Consider the following 18,644-nt stretch of genomic DNA (forward strand, 5'->3'; position numbering starts at 1 on the left):
GGTGGTTCAGATGCTCAAGTGGCACAGGCAGTTTGTGTCCATCACCTCCCACACACCCCTGCACTCGCCTGTGTAAGGTCTGTGTGTTTCAGCTGCTCAGCAGAGACACTGGCATCTGCAGCTGCAACTGCACCAGCTGACTCATGTGACCAGAAGGTAGCACTGAATCCCTTGCAGCAGCTGCACTCCATCTGCGATCGCTGGGTGGGGACAGAAGCTGCAGTGTGTGTCAGTCGCTGTTTCTACTTCTTGTAAACAAGGTCATCTGATCATACAGCCACAACAGCATCAGGGCAGGAGACCCCATTCAGAATAAGCAGATGGCTCCATCCTTCAGGCACACAGCTCCTGAATGTGCAGCAAGTTTCCCATGCAGTTTAGAGCCAGCTACATTCCCTGTTTGCTTTGGCCACAAATCCATAAAATTACAATCTTATCTGGTACAAAGCTTCAAGAACAAATAAATTTAGATGTCTGAGAGACAATTACATGAGACAATGATTATTGAACTATATAAGTATGTAGCTCAGACAATATTTCCTGGCAAGTCTTCAATACTATTCATGAGCAGGAGGAAAGCTAAACAAACATATCTCTCTGCAAATGCAAAACTGAACATCCATACCAAACACATATCCTTAAGACTGCTAAGCAGAGGCTTCCAGCTGTCCTGATTAAATCAGATGCTCAGCTTTATGCAACCTCTTCCATCACACTACTAAAATGGCTAGATTCTCAATATTTTCCTCACACTGCAGGCTACTCTGCTCTATGTTTTTGCCAGTAGGGGTGCATGGATGCACAGAACCTTACCCTAGCCAAAATACATGTCCATGTTCTCTTTGCACACAGCCTTGTCCTATGCTGTCCTGGCTCCCCTGCTTAGAACCACTGCCTTTTTACCCCCATGGCAATTCCTGTGCATCCTGTAATCCATCCAACTCCCTCTCCACTGTGATGGGCAATAGCTCTCTGTTCCATCCTGCAAACAAACTTTTCAGTGGGAATGAAGGAGCACACCATTACAAGTAATGTAGTAAGATTGCACTATCTCCACATGACATCTTACTATTTCCAAAGACCCTTGGAGACAGCTAGACAAATATCTGCCAGGAATGACAAAGATGCATCTCTAGTTGGATTGGGGGATTGAAACTAAATGATCTCTTGAGGTCTCTTTCTACAATTCTATGAAAGGAAAGGCAATTAATGGGCAGCTACTAAATTATTTTCACACAAGCCATTTAATCTGCTCTGATAGATGACCACCTTTAAAATAGCAGAATTCACTATTCTGAGAACTAATTGGTACTCTTGGGGCTAAGCTTAACTCAGAAAAGACTGAATAGGCAATAGAGACTTATCTGTTCTCTCAGTTGCTAACAAACCCCACACTTTATTTTACATTTTATTTGTGGTGCTTACATCTCTAAATGAGGATACTTTTAGAGCCAAATTAGCAAAGAGAGTGATACTGCATTAACTGCTTTGGAAATGGAACATCTGATGCAATTCTGCCATTTTTATAACAGGGTAAAAAGCAGAACATCAGTGGCCATTCTCTGGCAAGTCAATTCTTAAGAGCTTCACTAAAAAAAGACTTTAGGTGAGAAAATTGAAGTCTCAGCACAGGAAGAATCTATACCATGCTATTAATTGCACACAAATGTCACAACAATAAAGCTCATTACCTGATTATTCAGGAAAAATTCTGGAATTATATCCTAACTTTGTCTCTTATGGAATTATGAAAAAATAATATGCAATAAATACACATACTTTATTGATGTAAACAGAGCAGGCAAACACAAGTTCCACCAAAAAATAAGTTCTATTCTTAAAATCCTAAGAGTTCACAAAAGCCTCAGGCTACTCAAAAATCAAATGAAATGTGCCTGCATTTGGAAATTTAGTTTTAGTGTATTTTCTGTTACACTAATTTTTTTGGTCACTAAAATGCAAAAAATATTGGAAGTTGAAATTCTCCATCTACTCTCAGGATCATAAAAAAATTACTAAGAATTAAATAATGAACATTTTTATTCTCTTTGGCATTGACCATTGACTTTTAGATAATCATACCAGCAACACGTTAAAAACCAGAACAAAATCAAAACTGAGTTTAGAGAAGAGATGATTACGCTCTTATTCCAGGTTTTGCAATTTCACTTAACCAGTTAACACAGCAATCTGAACATGAATGATGTTTGTGGTCTGAATGACACAAAAAGCCCTCCCAAGCCCCACCTCGCTCAGGTGTGTCTCATCTCAAGCTCAAACTGCATGCACAGGAAATTTGCATTTCTTACCTCCACTGGTTTTAAGGAGCCTCACTAAAGCAGTAAACCCCCTCACTTCAGGCTTAGAAGTGTTTAAGCAAAAAGATAACAGTGCACTGTCAAGTCCTTTCAAGTGGTTAAAACAGACATTTTAGACATTTTACACCTTTTACAACAGGTTTCAAAGAGCTGCCAGTGAGGGGGCTGCTGCTCAAAGCACCCCCTCAGCTAGTGGCACTCCCAGAACTGTCCGCACCCTTTGCCAGGGCTTTCCAACAGCGCCTCCACTTCAACAGCTTTGCTGTTATGTCATTAAAATCAGAACAAAATCAGAATTAAAACAGGATCTGCAACAGAAGTGTATCTGAAGCTGTCCTTCACACGCAGTATACATAAGGCAATAAAATTAATATAATTCCACAAAATGGTTGGGTGAGCATTAGCTTTTATTCTGATTCTGGTGCTATGTCTAGAGGACTGCAAGCAGAATACATGTAAGAAATACAATAAGAGAATAGAACAAAAATCCCATGTTAAATTCTCATTCTTTGTTTCAGAATATGCAGTTCTTGCTGTGTAACTTGCAGCTTGAAGTTAAATACTTACTCTGACAGCTCAAAACCATCCCACAGCCATCTTTAATACATTCTCTTTCTAAAAGACACTAAGACAATGTATCTTCTAGGGTATTAAAAGGTCCAATTAATAATTTCTAAATTTTAGGAAAATCTCATGCATAGTGCTACATTGCATAACAAAAAGTAATACTCTCAAGACATATCTTGTCCAATGCTAAACTATGCAGTAAAGATGCAGAAACCATAGCTACCTTAGCTAAAAAGCAGCAATCCCAGGAGATTTTGCATGATCTGTAGCACAAGACTGCATCTTAGTCTAAAAAGAGTGCACCCCATCCTCTGTTGGAAATAAAGCACTACAGTGACAGAAATATGCAGCAGTATGGAAAAAAAAAAAAATCATTCTGCATATGCAAAACTCAGTCTTCAAATACATCTGTCACTGCACACAGTCCCATCACTACTGCATTAGCACCACACTTCATCAATACCAGGAGTCAGTGCTGTGGAAACATTAACACCATTTTTTAACAAGTTGTATAAATAAGAAAGTGCCAAGAGAAATCATGAGGGAAGTTATCTTCTGGACAGTCATGTCTTAGTGACTGCCCAAACTGCATTTATTGGAAATGAGCCCCAGGAGGACAGGAGGGTGCTGTCTGTGAAGCCTTTGCCCTGCACGGGGTGAGAGGCAAGCTGAAGTGCTTTACAGGAGTTCAGATCACTTGAGCCTTCCAAGTCTGAGAGTTCAGTTCAGGGCTGTGGGTTCTCTGCTCAGTTTGTGCAGGAGGGTGAGCTTAGGAACAGGCAGCAAAAGGAAAAATGTTATTTCCTTGCTTTAAAGCATGTATGTCTAGTACACACTGAGGAACAGTAATCACTGTCAGGAATACTATCAAAAAGAAAACTGGCCTCATTAGCTTACTACACAGAGGAACCAAATAGGTGGTCCACGTCAGTCCACCTATTCCTGCAAAAACTGTCAAAGTAAGAAATCATTACAAGAGATCAATTTAATTCAATAACCAGTACTGTGAGGGTTTCTGTAACCAATTAAATTTGAGCTAGAATATCGGAAAACATCTTTCCCATGAAGGATCCTTTGAGATCTCTTCTGTACCACCTATGATAAGGCTGTGGTAATCAAAGCAGATGACACAAGAAAATCTCTACTGAAGGTAAGAGAAGAAAAATTAATATATGCTATTTAGAGCAAGACTACAGAAGAACAGTGAATCTGACATTAGGAACCTTTAACAAATAAAGATTCAATCCTTTAGCAGCAGTTTTTACACCTTGTATGTCACATACATGAATATTTTGGATTCTCCATTGGCTTTCATAACCATCCTTCTCTTTCCCCTGCAGCACTCGTCCTTGCCACTACCATGGAAGTGTTGTATCCCACAACAGCCTCAGATAAGGATCTCAGGCTACAAAACCAAGCTCCCCGGAGGAGCATAAACCTTGCTCTTAACTGCCAGCCATAGCTGTTATCAGAAGTTTTCTTCTATTTTACATCAAATAAGCACTCTGCCATAAAAGAATGAATTGACACTGATTTCCAGGAGCCATTTAACAATAGAGACTATTCTAATAGAGCCTTTAAAGCCACATAGCAAAGTTGGGATTCAATGTACTATACACACAAAGGAACATGAACAGAGGCAGGAGGCTCAATTAAAACAATGTACTGGTACACACATACAGTTTTAAAATACTGATGCAAAGTGCTTACCACCCTGAACAAGTATTGTGCAGATTACTTATTTAACATCTCCAACAGCAGGACGCAAAATGAAATTATATACTAAAACGAACTTGAAATTTTTTATTTTAAATTTCAGCATATGTAAAGACTGCTCCATGAAAGAAGTTAAAAGTATTTCTGCTATAACTTGGTACCTTAACGTCTAGAAATTTCATGCAGGACTGCCTGTTACTGAGAATTTCATGAGCTGATTTCTATACTGCTAATTTGCATTGGTGCTGTAATTCAAAATAATTGCATGAATGGTGGACATCCAGAAAAAGGAAGGAAAAAATACAGAGGGAGGAATCTGTCATAGAAATTCTGTAGCTAACTATAAATCATTACTTTTCTACATCTGACTCAAGCTTTTAGGTGTGTACACAGAAGCGACAAAACAATTCTAGAGAAATCAAACTGCAATTTAAAGTAGTTTCTACAGAGGGAGCCAACAACTCAAAGAACTGGATGAAGAAAACATTCCAGATCAGTGCAGTGTTCTTCCCATCCATCAAGATCATTCCTTACAAGTTTCTCAAATATAGACAGCACATCATGCAGATTCTTACCCCACAGAATCCCTAAGTACTTAATGGAAATTTAATTAAAGAAGTGCTTAATTACATGTCATGGAACAATCAGAGTCAATATATACAGAATTTTATTTGCTTTGGTAAAAAGTGGCAACTTAAGAGACTAGTCATTCTAAATTACTCTTTACTCATTAAAAAGAGGAGTTTAAGAGTTTTCCTGTAAAAACTCAAGAAAATATTTGATTTTGTAAAAGCAAGTATCAGTTGCACAGTAGTGACTTTTACTGAAGTTTTCAGACAAAACTCACACCATTAAACAAGTCAATATGATACTTGATTTTTTAAAAAATGAGGAAAGAATCTAAAATAAAGTCGTGTAAAGATGGGAGCTGACAGGTTTTTTCATTAATCTGAGCACCCTGTTGTAACTGCCATAACAGTTTTCCACATTAATTCATTGCCAAATCATATTTCATAATATATATTAATCTACTCAAATGTAATTACAAGTGAGGCATATTATATGGAGTAACTCAACAGCTGTGACAGATTCATGTATCACCTCATCCATACAAATCACATATATTGTCAGCATATATGAGAAGGCCAACAAAAGAGTTAAAGCTTCATATTTCTGATATTTTATTCTCTCTTCCTCCTGCTCCCACAAACAACTTGCTACCCTCTTTTTTGTCTTTAGGGGGGAAAGAGGATGGATAAAAAGCAAAGGTATTTTGGAGAGAGTTCAGCCCAACAGGACAAATCCCGAACCCCGCACCCAGGGAAGGATTTCTGCGAGCGCTACCGAAGACAAAGCGCGCCCTCTAGTGGCACAGAACACTCGGCTGTTTCCCCAAGCGTTAGAGGGACAATCCCGCCGGTGACCCAGAATTCACGGCTCCTCCCTGCAAGCTGAACTTCCCATGGCACACGGCTGCACTCTCACTGTGCTCGCTCGAGTCCCATAGATTTGTACTGATGTACTGTGATAGACAGTCACCAACACGGGGTAACCCCCCCGCCCCCAAATACAAGGAAACTGCTCTCAACATTCCTGTGACATGGTTCTAATCCCTTTGAGATCCTTGAGCTCTCTGACATACCCAGACTACTCCTAAACCCTTCCTGTAGACTTCTCTACTCTTTCCCAAGTAGTAGAGGCCCCCTGTAATCCACAAACATCCCTATTATGACTCCAAGACTTACCCTTCCACTTAAATATCTATATTACCTAAGCAAAACCAGAAAATACGCACACGCCACCTCCTGCCAGATGTTGCAGGTAAATCAAAACTCCATCAGTCACCCAAACAGCTGGGGTCAAATTTAAGAGTCCCTCTCTCCCTTGTTCAGCTTCACTATGAAAAATAGCAAGTATGCAGGTAAGAATGAAATCCCTCTCAGCTAAACAAATCCCCCTCAGCCTACTTGCAGCAGAGCAACACAGCTGCTCTCTCCCTTCTGACCAATACATGAAAAATGGACTGAAGAGAAAGAAAGCTGCTATTTATCTTCTTCCATGCTTCATGGTCTTGATCTTTGAAAAATAAAGCTTAAAAAATGAGAAACACAATGCGGATTCCACATTTCTTACTCTCTCCTTCAACTAACTTTCCAAAGTGTCCCATCACAGCCAAAACTGCTTAAGCAAAAGTTTATAAAACTGTTCAACAAGGAGTCAGTCAAAGCTGCACTAAAACAAGTGTTCTGAAGCATTGCTTACAGACTCAGTGGTACTACTGAACTCCAAACAATGTTTTTAAAACTCACAGTGACTGTATTTCAGTCACCTGTATTCACACAAGCTAGTCGAGCTACAAAAATTTGGCTTACAGCCCCTAGTTTAGTAAAAGAAAATATTAGCAAGAAATCCCAACTCCTCTGTCAACACTTGCTCTACACAGTGAAGATGAACTCTGTATTAAAGTATTCCTACTTTAATATCAAACAACTTCCATCACACCCCATCACTGGCTGCACCTAGCTTAAATTTATTCTCCTAAAAAACTTTGGATGTGGAACCATAGTAAAACAAAAAAAAAAATCAGCCTAGGCAACAGCATACACAATTCTATACTTGCTAATATGACCTTCAGTTAAAGCCAATCAGGCCAATTCTGAGAATTAAAATAGAAACTCCTGTAAAAGGACTATACAAAAGGTCAGGAAAAAATATCTTTGTCTCAGAGTTTATATTTTTTTACTGTTCTGAGAAGGAGAACAAAATATATGCAACATTAAGGCCTCCCCTTATTATGTCCGAGTTTCCCTAGCAGTCCTGCAGGACGCAGAGTTGAGGAGGATTAGCTGGGTTAGGCAAGGTGGGAAACATCTGCAGGACATCCCTTGAGCCACAAATGCTCAATACTTCCCTTGTAAAACACCAATGCAAACAGAAGACACCACCTTTGTTATTCCCTCTGCAGAACAGCAGACTCCTCACTGAAAACAAGTGTGTTGCTCATCTGGTTCCCTACAACATGGGCATGGCTTGGCTTGATCACCAGTGCTGATGGCTCTAACTAATCTGCTCATTTTAATGGAAACAGGTTGAGCTGTGGGACAGTACCTTGCACCCTTCATAAGGTACATTCAGAGATTGATTGGGTGGGGAAGGAGTAGATATTTCCAGCTAAATTCTGAAAAGAATGCATATATGCCCAAACTTAAGAGCTGTAGTGCTGAGAAATTGCTGTTAAACAAAAGAAGTGTACACAAAATGAAAAGACAAATTTAGAAGGCTGCTACAGTTGAAGTGCATTGAAAGCAGGGGGGGAAAAAGGTGATCTTTCATACCTTAGTGCTTAAAATAGAAGTTAAGCATGATGCCATGCCTGTAAACCAATGCCACTCTTAGTGGCTGTACTTCTCTCTCCAGATAACTAAGACTCAAGGACTAAAGGATCAAGCCAAGTCAGGGTAGCAGGCTCAGTCACCTTTGGAGGTAAGGAATTCATTACTGAACAAAATTTACATTTTTATCAACAACAGCTATACTGAACTATGTCTGAGAAACTGAAGGACAGTTGGCAGTCAGATAAATCACTATGATGGATTTTAGATGAAGAATGCCAAAAGAAGTCTTCTTTACTACTAGGGAAGACAATATAAAATCTTCTGACATTTCAAAGACTGAAAGATAAATTATTTTAAGTAGGAGGATTTTGGAACTGAACAGTAATATGTAGAAACTAACTTTGTACTTGACTTTAAAACATTCCAATAGGGTCAGGAGAATACCTTAATTATAATGGCACTGTACCTAAGAATAAGTTTATAATCACTTTACCCTAGTGGTAAGTTGTTTTTCATGTTTCTTAGAACTGGCATTTCTTTAAAATATGAAGGTCTATTTAACATCAGAAAAGGTTAATTAAGTACCTAACAACTCATCTATAAGTTAAATCAGAGACTTTAGCTTGCAGGACTGAAAGTGCCTGAAGTTCAACAATGTGCAATCTGTGGTGGTCACATGGGCCAAGGAGAAGAGTACACAGCATTAGAAATGTTCCAAAGGTCTCTCCTGAAAACAACGTGACACTGACCTCCAGGAGTTTTTTTCCCTGGTCAAGTATCCAGTGACATTCAAGATGACAAGATCAGTGGCAAAAGCATGTTCAACCTCTTTCATTATACCTACCAACATATAAATAATCTCAGGAGCTAATGCAGTGTGTACAACAAAACACTAAAGAAGGGCTTCTGTTGCAGCTGATCCATGTAAATCTTGAGTTTTACTGAACTTTCTGTATTAAACAAAATTTAATAAAGAACTACTTTAATAAAATTAGTTCAATCCTCCATTTAAGAAAAGTGACTATGCTGTAAACATATCAATAGTAAGCATGCAATTAACTAATATGCAATATACCTATAATAAAAAGCTAAAAGAGAAGTACTTCAAATGAAATATCTCATATCAAAAGGCTCAGTTTAATCAGTATCTATTGAACAAACAAAGCTTGTGTACACAGTACAACTTGTACTGTCCAAAATACAGACCTGCATGTAATTTACCTTGTGTTTAACCCCTCTGCACTTTTTCTGCAGTACTTTTAACACTGTAGCTCCTGGCATCCAAAATGGGTTAATGGGTTAATCAAAGCTATGCTGTCCATAAGTGTTCTAGAGAGTGTGCTCTGTATAAAACCAATCTTATCATTCATCAAAGGAAACTCATGTTGCCTGTCTCTTGCCTGGAGCTCAAGCAGTTTTAATGTCACAGGTACATTACTATGATGTACTGACTTAAGTTAAATGTCTTTTTCCATCCTCTGAGAGAACATGGAACATTTGGTTAGTAATTAAATCACTAAAGCTTTTGAAAAAAAATCTTTTCCAGAGGAATTGAATCCTTGTTACCAGAATACATTTTTACTGTTTGAAATCTTTGACCTTTCTAAAAACATTCAAAATTTAATATGGGAAAACTTGACAGCTATAGATGCGAATTCATCTGAAACAGGTACATTACCTTACACGAGGATAAACTCCCTAAGTCTTCTGGTGTATCATGAAATAATGCAAAATAACGCAAAACAATGCTAATGAAGTACTGGAAACAAACAGTTATGTGCAAGAGCCTAAAGTTTAAAATAGTAAGGAAAAAAAGGGGTGTTATTTTTATATCTAAGCATGTAGATGAACAAAAAATGGACCAAATTCCCCAGTATCTCTACCCTGAAAGTGAGAAATGTGAAAGTAAGCCTAGAAATCTGTATCTAATTTAGAAATGAACATAGGCATTTAGGATGAACATTTAAATGGTGCATTTAAATTGCATTAGTACCAACTGCAGTTAATTAAAGATTTTTAAAAGAAATTAATGAAAAAAGATTTTTAAATCTCTTTTTGTAACAATTAGTCTTCAGACAAGCTTTGCAAGTTACAGCAGACAATACTAAAGAGCAAAAGCTAACATTTCTGCTTCAGGTATTTAACAATAAGATATGTATATACATTAAAAAGTATATAGGTAACATGCATGTATATCATCACAAAAAAGCTTACAGTTCTTTGTGCTTCTCCTCTGCCAAAATTTGGTCATTTGGCTTCAGCCCATACCTTGGGGGAAAAAAAAGAAAGAAAAAACACAAAGCAGTTACTCACATGAGAATATGGCCATAAAATGAATTTTTACAGTTTCAAATTATTAAACTATGTGTTTGTTGATTCAGATACAGGTATTGCAAAGACAGTCACAAAATTTTATAACATATATAACATATAACTTATAACATGTTTATCAAAGTAAACTTAACATCACACAAAATTTTGCTTTATATGTTGGCTTCAAACTCTACTGGACACTTTGGCTGACACTATCTACCAAAAATCACTGCACTTCATACCATGAACCATACATTGATCTTATAATTTGAATCTGCCAAAACATGAAAGGGAAGATTACAGACAATAGAAACACTGAATGTGGCTGTAGTGTTTCTCCCTGTACCAAATAAAACTATTAAAATAAATACCAAAATAATTCTGTAGAAAAAAATATACTTTAACAACAGGTTATTTAGGGAAACTTCTGCAGTCCATACAAGCAACTTCTGATAAAAGTGAGTGCTTGAGAGAAAGAAACTTTCTTTGCTGGTTTAACCTAATGGCTGATTTAACAGAATAGGTTGCCAACAGTGCCTGATCAGAGGGAAATGAATGCAGTCTCTGCCAGGACACCCTACTGCCAGCCATGCTGCAGCCTGCACTGTCACTCACGGTGGAAAACCTTTAAGGGGTGACCTCACTTTTGTTCTGCATCAGAGTAAAATCTTCTGACATGTCAAAATAAATTGCTGTAGTATTCTGTGGGCCCAGAATACAGAAGTCAAGTGTCCATTAGACAACTCTGCAAGCAGCTATCTGCTCACACTGCTGAAGGTTCCCAGTGTCCCTTTGTCCTCTGTGTTTGCTCCTTGCTGTAGACAACTGCAGAGCTGTAAGTTGTTCCTCCTGAGGGAAGATTCTGGTCACCAACAGCTACACTCAATCTATCTTGCAAAATTATTTTTGTTGATAACAAATAGGCACAATATCCTTTCTCTATTCCTTACAGCATTTTTTGATGATACTCTCTGAAACTCATATTTTCAGCATCCATTTAAAATGCAATGCTGGACCAACGCTGGACAGCTTCTCAAGCTCACTAGTGCTCACTGCACTCAGACATACAAGACACTGACTGACTGATTTTTATTGTTTACAAACACAGAGACTTCCCCAGGTTATTTGCTACAGTATCATGCTGAGTTGAATCCATTTATCCACTTTGCTGCTAAATCCTTGGTGTAGACACTCCTAATCAGGATACAGTGGTTCATCCATGTTCTCCTTCCAAGTGCAGGGCTCATGTCTGACTCAGGGTAGGCAGGAGTTTCCTGTACAGATTCAGGTCACTTGTTTCAATTCCCCAATCTTCTTCATACTTTACCATCCTGTCAGTCTTTAAAGACACCAGTTTTTACTCTTATGATCTTACATTTATTTCCAACTTAATGTTTTCTGTAATCAACAGTATCAGGCTCTTTTTCTTACATGAAAAAGGGTTTAGCCCAATACCAGTCTCTTCACAAGGGTGCTACACCTCCCCAATATCTCCATTTGTCATATCTTAATATGAATTTCACTGATAGCAAATACTCATGTATCAGAGAAAACACAGTGAGTTACCAGGAAATTCTAAAAGGAACATCTTTCAGAACTGTCTCTTCTTATGAAGCTTGCAGTCTGACTTAAAATGAAATCCGGTCTATGTCCAAAGGATTTATCTGCCATAGACAGATACACTAATATGCAATCCATTTTGCAAATGGAGATCATTTTGCCCATTAACAAATATATCCACAGAAAGTCACAGACATCCTTCATTAAAAATTAAGCTGAGTGCTTTTCCTCTACTAGTCAAACTATTTCAGCTTCAACTGTATATAATTTTCTTTGCTGAGAAACAAAATGTATCATTGAGCTTTTCAAAGCTTCCAGAATATTTGTTCCTACACCTTTTTTTTTTTAACCACAATTTTACCCCCACAGTTATTTAGAAGAGAAAAAACTCAAACAAATAAAACCTGTCTTACTCAGCCTAGTAAGTCAGCTACTACAGAAATCATGAAACATAAGAGGAATGTTGTTCAACAGATGTGTGATTTTGGGCTGTGTTACTGACATACCACAGAGGGGCTGGGAGGGACACAGTTGCTACCCCTAAGGTTTGCAGAATGCTTCCTTTGGTGAACCTCAGCTTACACAATCTTTTTCACCACCACCACCTATTTTTTTACTGTGAAAACAGTTTTCTTAAAATATTCTTCCTTGATCCCTAAAGACATTGCTTAGATAGCAAGGTGTCAAAGAAAACTTCCCACTAAGGGAAATGCTTGTAGAGTTCAAATTTTTATGAGTACTTTATGCATTAAGACATATATTATATTTCATACACAGCTGCTGAACTATTTAATAAATTTAAATGTGCAACTAGCACAGTGAGCAGCTTACATAATATTTTCCCAACATGTGCTTCATAGGCAAGATTGATAAACACCAGTTGGGTCTTCCTAACTAATGAAGGTTAGATTTGTCACAGCTTCTCTAAATAACATTTAGGAGCTAACAATACTAAGTGCAAAATTGAAGCCAAAGATAAGCAATCAAAAAACTTAAAATAAGGACATCTAAACCTTCTAAGCAACCAGAACGACCAATTGTGTATGTATTATAGATTTAATTGCCTAATATTAAACTAGTGAGTAGAAGAGAGCTGTATATGCTATGGAAGTAAGCAAAGGAGTGATCACAACTTCCTTTTTTTCTACACTTCTAATGACATTTTAAATTGGAAGTTTCACAGTGCTACACAGTAACTTTTCCAGTGTCAAGAGAATTCTTTCAGACAGTATTTTTTCTGACACTACAAAAAGACATGTTTACACATTTAACTTCCCAGGACAAATGAGCAATCTCATGTGCCTGTATTTCATCAATAAACAAAGGCACAACTAATTATAAATTCATAGCTATAGAAATCTCAAATATTTTTCCTCTCCACAATCCTGGAAATAAAGTAAGGGACCCAGACTAAAACATTATTGCAGGCATTGTGAGGACATGGTGTTAAGGAAATTTGCTCTAGGTACACCTAAATATACTCTGAAAAAAATACCATGGCCACTTGGAAGAGGTCTGTTCCAAGAGCTAGAAGTACAACTCTGACCAGTACATTCCATTTGGCTACAGTGGTAAAAAAGGTGCTATATTCTTCACTTCTTCATGTACATTGAAGAACTTGCCCAACTTTCACCTGCAAGTTTATCATCTCAATTTCTACCAAAATATATCATTTTTAGTATATGCCAGTTTTTAATTTTTTAAGCATACCAGAACTTCCAAGTTCAACTTCTGTAATGTATTTTAATGATCCTTCTAAAATAGTAATCCCACAACTCCAGGATTTTTTATTTCCCAGCTTCTCATACAAGACAGAATGAAAATTCATGTACTTAGACAGTAGTGAGCATTTTTACAGAAATATTTTTAATGCAACAAACAGCCATAAAGTACGGTTCTTTTCAGACAGCATCCAATTTCGCAAAGCTTTGACCAAATTAAAAAAAAAAACACAGCCTGCATGAAATATGCACTGGTGATAAACTCCAAACATACAAAAAATTCAGATCTTCTCTATCAAAAACTTCCTGAAAAGACAGTAATATTCACCTATCCAAAAGGCCAAAATGAAACTAGTGATGAGCAAACAGGTTTAAAAAAATGGCAATACATCTTCATAGCTTTAAAATTAAGTCAACTTTCAAAGTTTTTTAGTTGAATGCACCAATCTAAACAAAAAAATAAGTAATAATTACACAAATATCAAAATGAAAATCAGCACACACATACATATATATATATGCTGCTTGGACCAGAAAAGGATGTATGAAAAACTGCATATGTATGACAGTAATATTGTGATCACTATTTTCAAGAGTACTTGTGAAGCACAAGATACTAGAGATATAAGTATTTTTCTAAGCATTAACCATCAATGTGAGTAGTGAGCAAAAAAACCCCTATTTTTAACTATGTCCATGACAGAAGGTTGGGACAGTAAAGCATTCCAGGAAGCCCAAAATCTATATCTGCCCAGACATTCCTCTGCTTTGGTTGATGTACAAATAAATACAAACTTCTTGCCTCAGTACACGGCTCTGACTAACCCTGCTCACCTTTAAATGCACTTGGGCTTTGATATTCCATAAGCTTATTGTATTTGACATGCTTTGCTGCACTTACTGCTTTAAGTATTCCCCAGATTGATTAAAAATTCAATACATGAAAGGGCAGATTTTCAACGTGTTCTTTGAACTTTGCAGAAAAGTCACCAAAAAAAGGAACAGAGTGTGATTTCTCCATCAGACACCTGACAACCATCGGCTGCATTAACTGGACCAGACAAGTAGATTTTATTTATACTAGGCTATGCTTCATCAATAAAAGAAGATACCTGTTAAGACAGAGCTCAGCAGAAGCATTTCTTCATAAATTTTCAAAGAAGTCATTAAGGAACCTTAAGGATTTCCCTATAGTCTTATTATATTTCAGATTAATTTAAAGAAGGTTGCATAAGAATGATTCAGCAATTGTGTTACTTCAGCTTCCAAGTGATGTTAAGCCTACCTTCACTAGGCTAAAGACAAAGGAACCACAGTCCTTTTTTTTCTTCTTTTTCATAATTATTATTCTTGTCAAAACTAGAACAAGGCATCTCTGGGACACTGTATTCACATGTCCTTTTTCAGAGTATATGGACTGATTTCTGTGCAGTTCTCACATCCCACAAGATCATCAGCCATGTGTGAACCTGCTACAACAGGGCATCCTCATGAGCATTCACGAGCCAAAGTGCACAGCGAGCCCAGCTCACAAAATATTTCTAATGCCTCAGATTTATGGGGGATGGGTACAGAAGGTCAGCCTGTTTCTCAAGTTCCATCTGCAATTTATCAGACAGAATAAGTAATGCTGCCATAAGTGCTAACTCCATTTCTTCTGACTTGATCTATACAGAGATCAAAAAGCAGTAAGGAAACTGCTTTTCCTACAGTAGTCAAATTGCACTTGAAGTATTTCTGCATTTTTGACAAGGCTACAGCTGCATTGAAATTTCAGTTAAATTTAATGTAGCCTTGCTCTTCCCACTAGCCCAATAATGTTTCCCACGCACACAAATACAGTGTGAGTATCATGACTTGTACGTCTGGATCATTACTTTGAGCTTGCTAAACCAGATTCTAGGGCTATGAATTTTCTAAATCCAGATAAAAACAAAAAAAAATCCACAACCCAGACCACACCTGGTATGTAAGTTTAGCAGCCCAGTTCATCACGGACCAGATGAAAGCAGCTAAACCAAATTGAAGTTTTCTGTAAGTGGCAGATACAAGGACCTTAGTCTAAATATGTAAGACATGTTTTTTCCCTCCACTAAAAAAAAAAGGACAGACCCAAACAGTAAAGGCCTTTGATTCATATTCTGAAAGTCTCACTGTCTTGCCTGACTTGCACTGTTTTTACTCCAGCAGTTCAATACATTTACTTTTTTTCCTCTGTAGATTGCACTGTTCCTTAGTCTCCTAGTTTCACCATCTGAAAAGCACCACACTCCCCATCCCCTCAAAGTTTCTTCCCCTCTTCAACCTCTCTCCTGTTCTACACCAGGGCAGCTGGTCCTCCCTATCTTGTCACATTGCTTCCTGGCCTCAAGTTGACAGCAAAACAGAGATATTTTCTACACTAATTTCTGGGTTCAGTGACACTGTTACTTAAGGATCATCTTGTAACAGATTAGACCATTTTAGAAAAATTTCTTACTGAATAGATACTGCTTTGTTGACAAATATAAAAGGCCAGATTGCCATCCCTGAAAAACTGAAAGATTAAAGACAAACTGTACAATAGCAATAAAAGCCTAAAGAAAGCCTGCTTCCAGAAAAGGGTTTTTCAAGGATCCATTTATACCAACAAAAGAGGAAACTGCTTAGAACACCTTCCAGACATTTCTTTGGGAAAATATTGGAACTGTGAGAGAATGCATAAATCAGACTGATTTCAGCATGGATCAGTGCTAGACCCAACATCCATGAGTGATCTGGCCTTAAGTACAGAAGCTACTGATGAAATCCACAGATGACAGGAGACTGGCACGGGTATGTCATGACAACTGACATCTATGACCATCTAGCAGACAATAAGAGTTCAAAATACTAACACATGTGAAACCAAATAGGTAAATTAAAAGCATAAAAAATGGGTGGGGTTAAAGGCATCCTACAGAGTAGTAACTTGGGGAGAGGGTAAATGAGGTGTTATGAATTGTAACTAATTCAACCTGAGCTTCCAACTCACACCAAGCATTTAAGACAACAATGGATTACTACAGAAGCAAGCAAACAAACCAAACAAAAATTAGCAAAAATATCCCAGAGTGAGCTGTCAGCCTCACTAATTATTTTTCTTATTTTTTCAAACAGAAAATCTTGTAGCTAAAGTGTTCAGCTTCAGACGAAGAAATGTAGGTAGGATTAAAGCACATACCAGTGGTGGTGGGAAGGAGACTTGAAAAAATAGCAACAGAAGGTTCAATCAATCTTAAATTCTATAGAATGTAGAAAACAAATTACTTCAGAAAAAATTAATTACTTCATATTTAATAGGAAATAAATTACTTTATAGTTATCAGTGACAAAGAATCAAGTTCGGTTTGGGAAAGGGCATGTACATTGACTGGCAGAGAACTGCACTGTTCAACTAAACAAAAGCATCTGCTTAGGGAAAAAATTAACTGCAACTCAAACCACAGGTACAGGATACTTCATTTTAAAAAAATTCCAGACTTTAAACCTTGCTAAGGGAATAGATATGTCAGAGCTGAGAGAATGAAGGACCACCTTGGAGAACACATGGAGCAAATTTCTAGTGTTTTCCTTTTTACTCAGTTCCTGTCCACTATTATAACTGGAGTCTTTTCTGGCTGCATGACTCCCTACACAAACCTCTCTTCTTCAGAAAAAAAAGTTGGAATTTCTGAGTGAAAGGGATTCAAAAAATAGTAGCAGAATTTTTTTTTAACACATAACTTATTATGAAAGATGCATTATGGATTTAAATGTCAACACAGAATTAGCTTAAAATGACACTACTGAAACCTAAAAGAAAAAAGAAATACAGCTATTCATGTCATAAATTAAAGCATAAATTTTGTTTCCCCCACTTAACACATGGATATGATCACTACTTTGAATATAACAATTACTAGGTCCAGTTTTTCTGATGTTTTTTTCTTTCACCCTTGACCAATATTTTCCTAGTTGTTTCTGAATTATTCAGAGTAATAATGTAAGACGTCCCACTGATAATATGGTTGGAAATCAGGACTTTAATCAGCTATTAATATTGTAAGACAGATTTAAAGGGCTTTTGAAATTGAAGTCAAAACAATAATAGGTTTAAATGATTAAAAGGGATTAAGAAAGCCAGGAAAGTTCAAAGCCTGTTAATCACCAGACTGCGAAAAACTATGATCATTTAATAGGGTCAGCCCTATCACTCTGGACTTTAGCATATAGAAGTGGCCTTGTCAAAACAGTTTCCTTAAACTACAAACTAGGAAACTAAAAATTTAAGACAGCTAAACACTTGCTGTATGGAGATATACATGTTTTTAAAATTATGACCAAGAACCATTTTCCTGACTACAAGTAGCTTTTTAAAAGCTGTACACACTCTGTGCATTTTTTTAAATTGGTACTCTGAATTCTAGACTCATTGCACCAGTAGAAATACATTTTGTTGACCTTTAGTAACTTGATCAAGGGATAAAATATTAATTCAATTTGTGCAGAACTATAGGTATTCTCCTTACAGACTGAACTCTTAACATACTCCATTACTATTATTCCTTTGAGCCCCAAATATTAAAGCCACTTCTTGAGTTTTCCTAGCTCTTCTTGCATTGTTCCTGTTCTGAAATGACCATCTAACATTTACATATCTATTTTCTTCAATCAGAAATAAACACTCATTTGCAGTTTAATTCATTTTGATTATAAACACAAACCAGTTTCCACAATCATGTCTTAAAGTTTTACTTGCATAAAACTTACTGAAAAACAACAACTAAAGTAACATGTACATAATCTAAACTGAAGGGCTCCTTTTCTTTTCCTAGTTACCTACAATTATTTGCTATTATCACTTTAAAATTTATTGTTCAGACCAACTTGTACCAGTTCTACAACAGATCTTGTTATCACTAGTACTGAAAATCCCCAAATAACTTCCTCTGCCTCATGAGGAGCTCTGCTTTGAGAATTTAGCATATATACACACAAACATATATCTAATTCAAAGAAGGCACAGTAGTGTGATTGTTAATGCAACCCTCAGATATATTTCTTCTAAATATTGATGATGTCTTCTAAATAAAGACTCGCTGTTTGCCATATAG

The 18,644-nt window shown here is 37.0% G+C and overlaps 1 protein-coding gene across 2 annotated transcripts in view; it reads right to left on the bottom strand.

Annotated features, from left to right (window-relative positions):
• The window catches only part of ADK (adenosine kinase), a 265,378-nt gene that overhangs the window by 222,022 nt on the left and 24,712 nt on the right, over positions 1 to 18,644 (bottom strand). For both annotated transcript variants that reach the window (XM_005481465.4, XM_005481466.4), the window contains exon 3: positions 10,151 to 10,204. In XM_005481465.4, coding sequence (XP_005481522.1) covers positions 10,151 to 10,204 — 54 coding nt within the window. The remainder of the gene's footprint in view (positions 1 to 10,150; positions 10,205 to 18,644) is intronic.

Source organism: Zonotrichia albicollis, chromosome 7, assembly GCF_047830755.1.
Source record: "Zonotrichia albicollis isolate bZonAlb1 chromosome 7, bZonAlb1.hap1, whole genome shotgun sequence".
NCBI classification, from domain to species: Eukaryota; Metazoa; Chordata; class Aves; order Passeriformes; family Passerellidae; genus Zonotrichia; species Zonotrichia albicollis.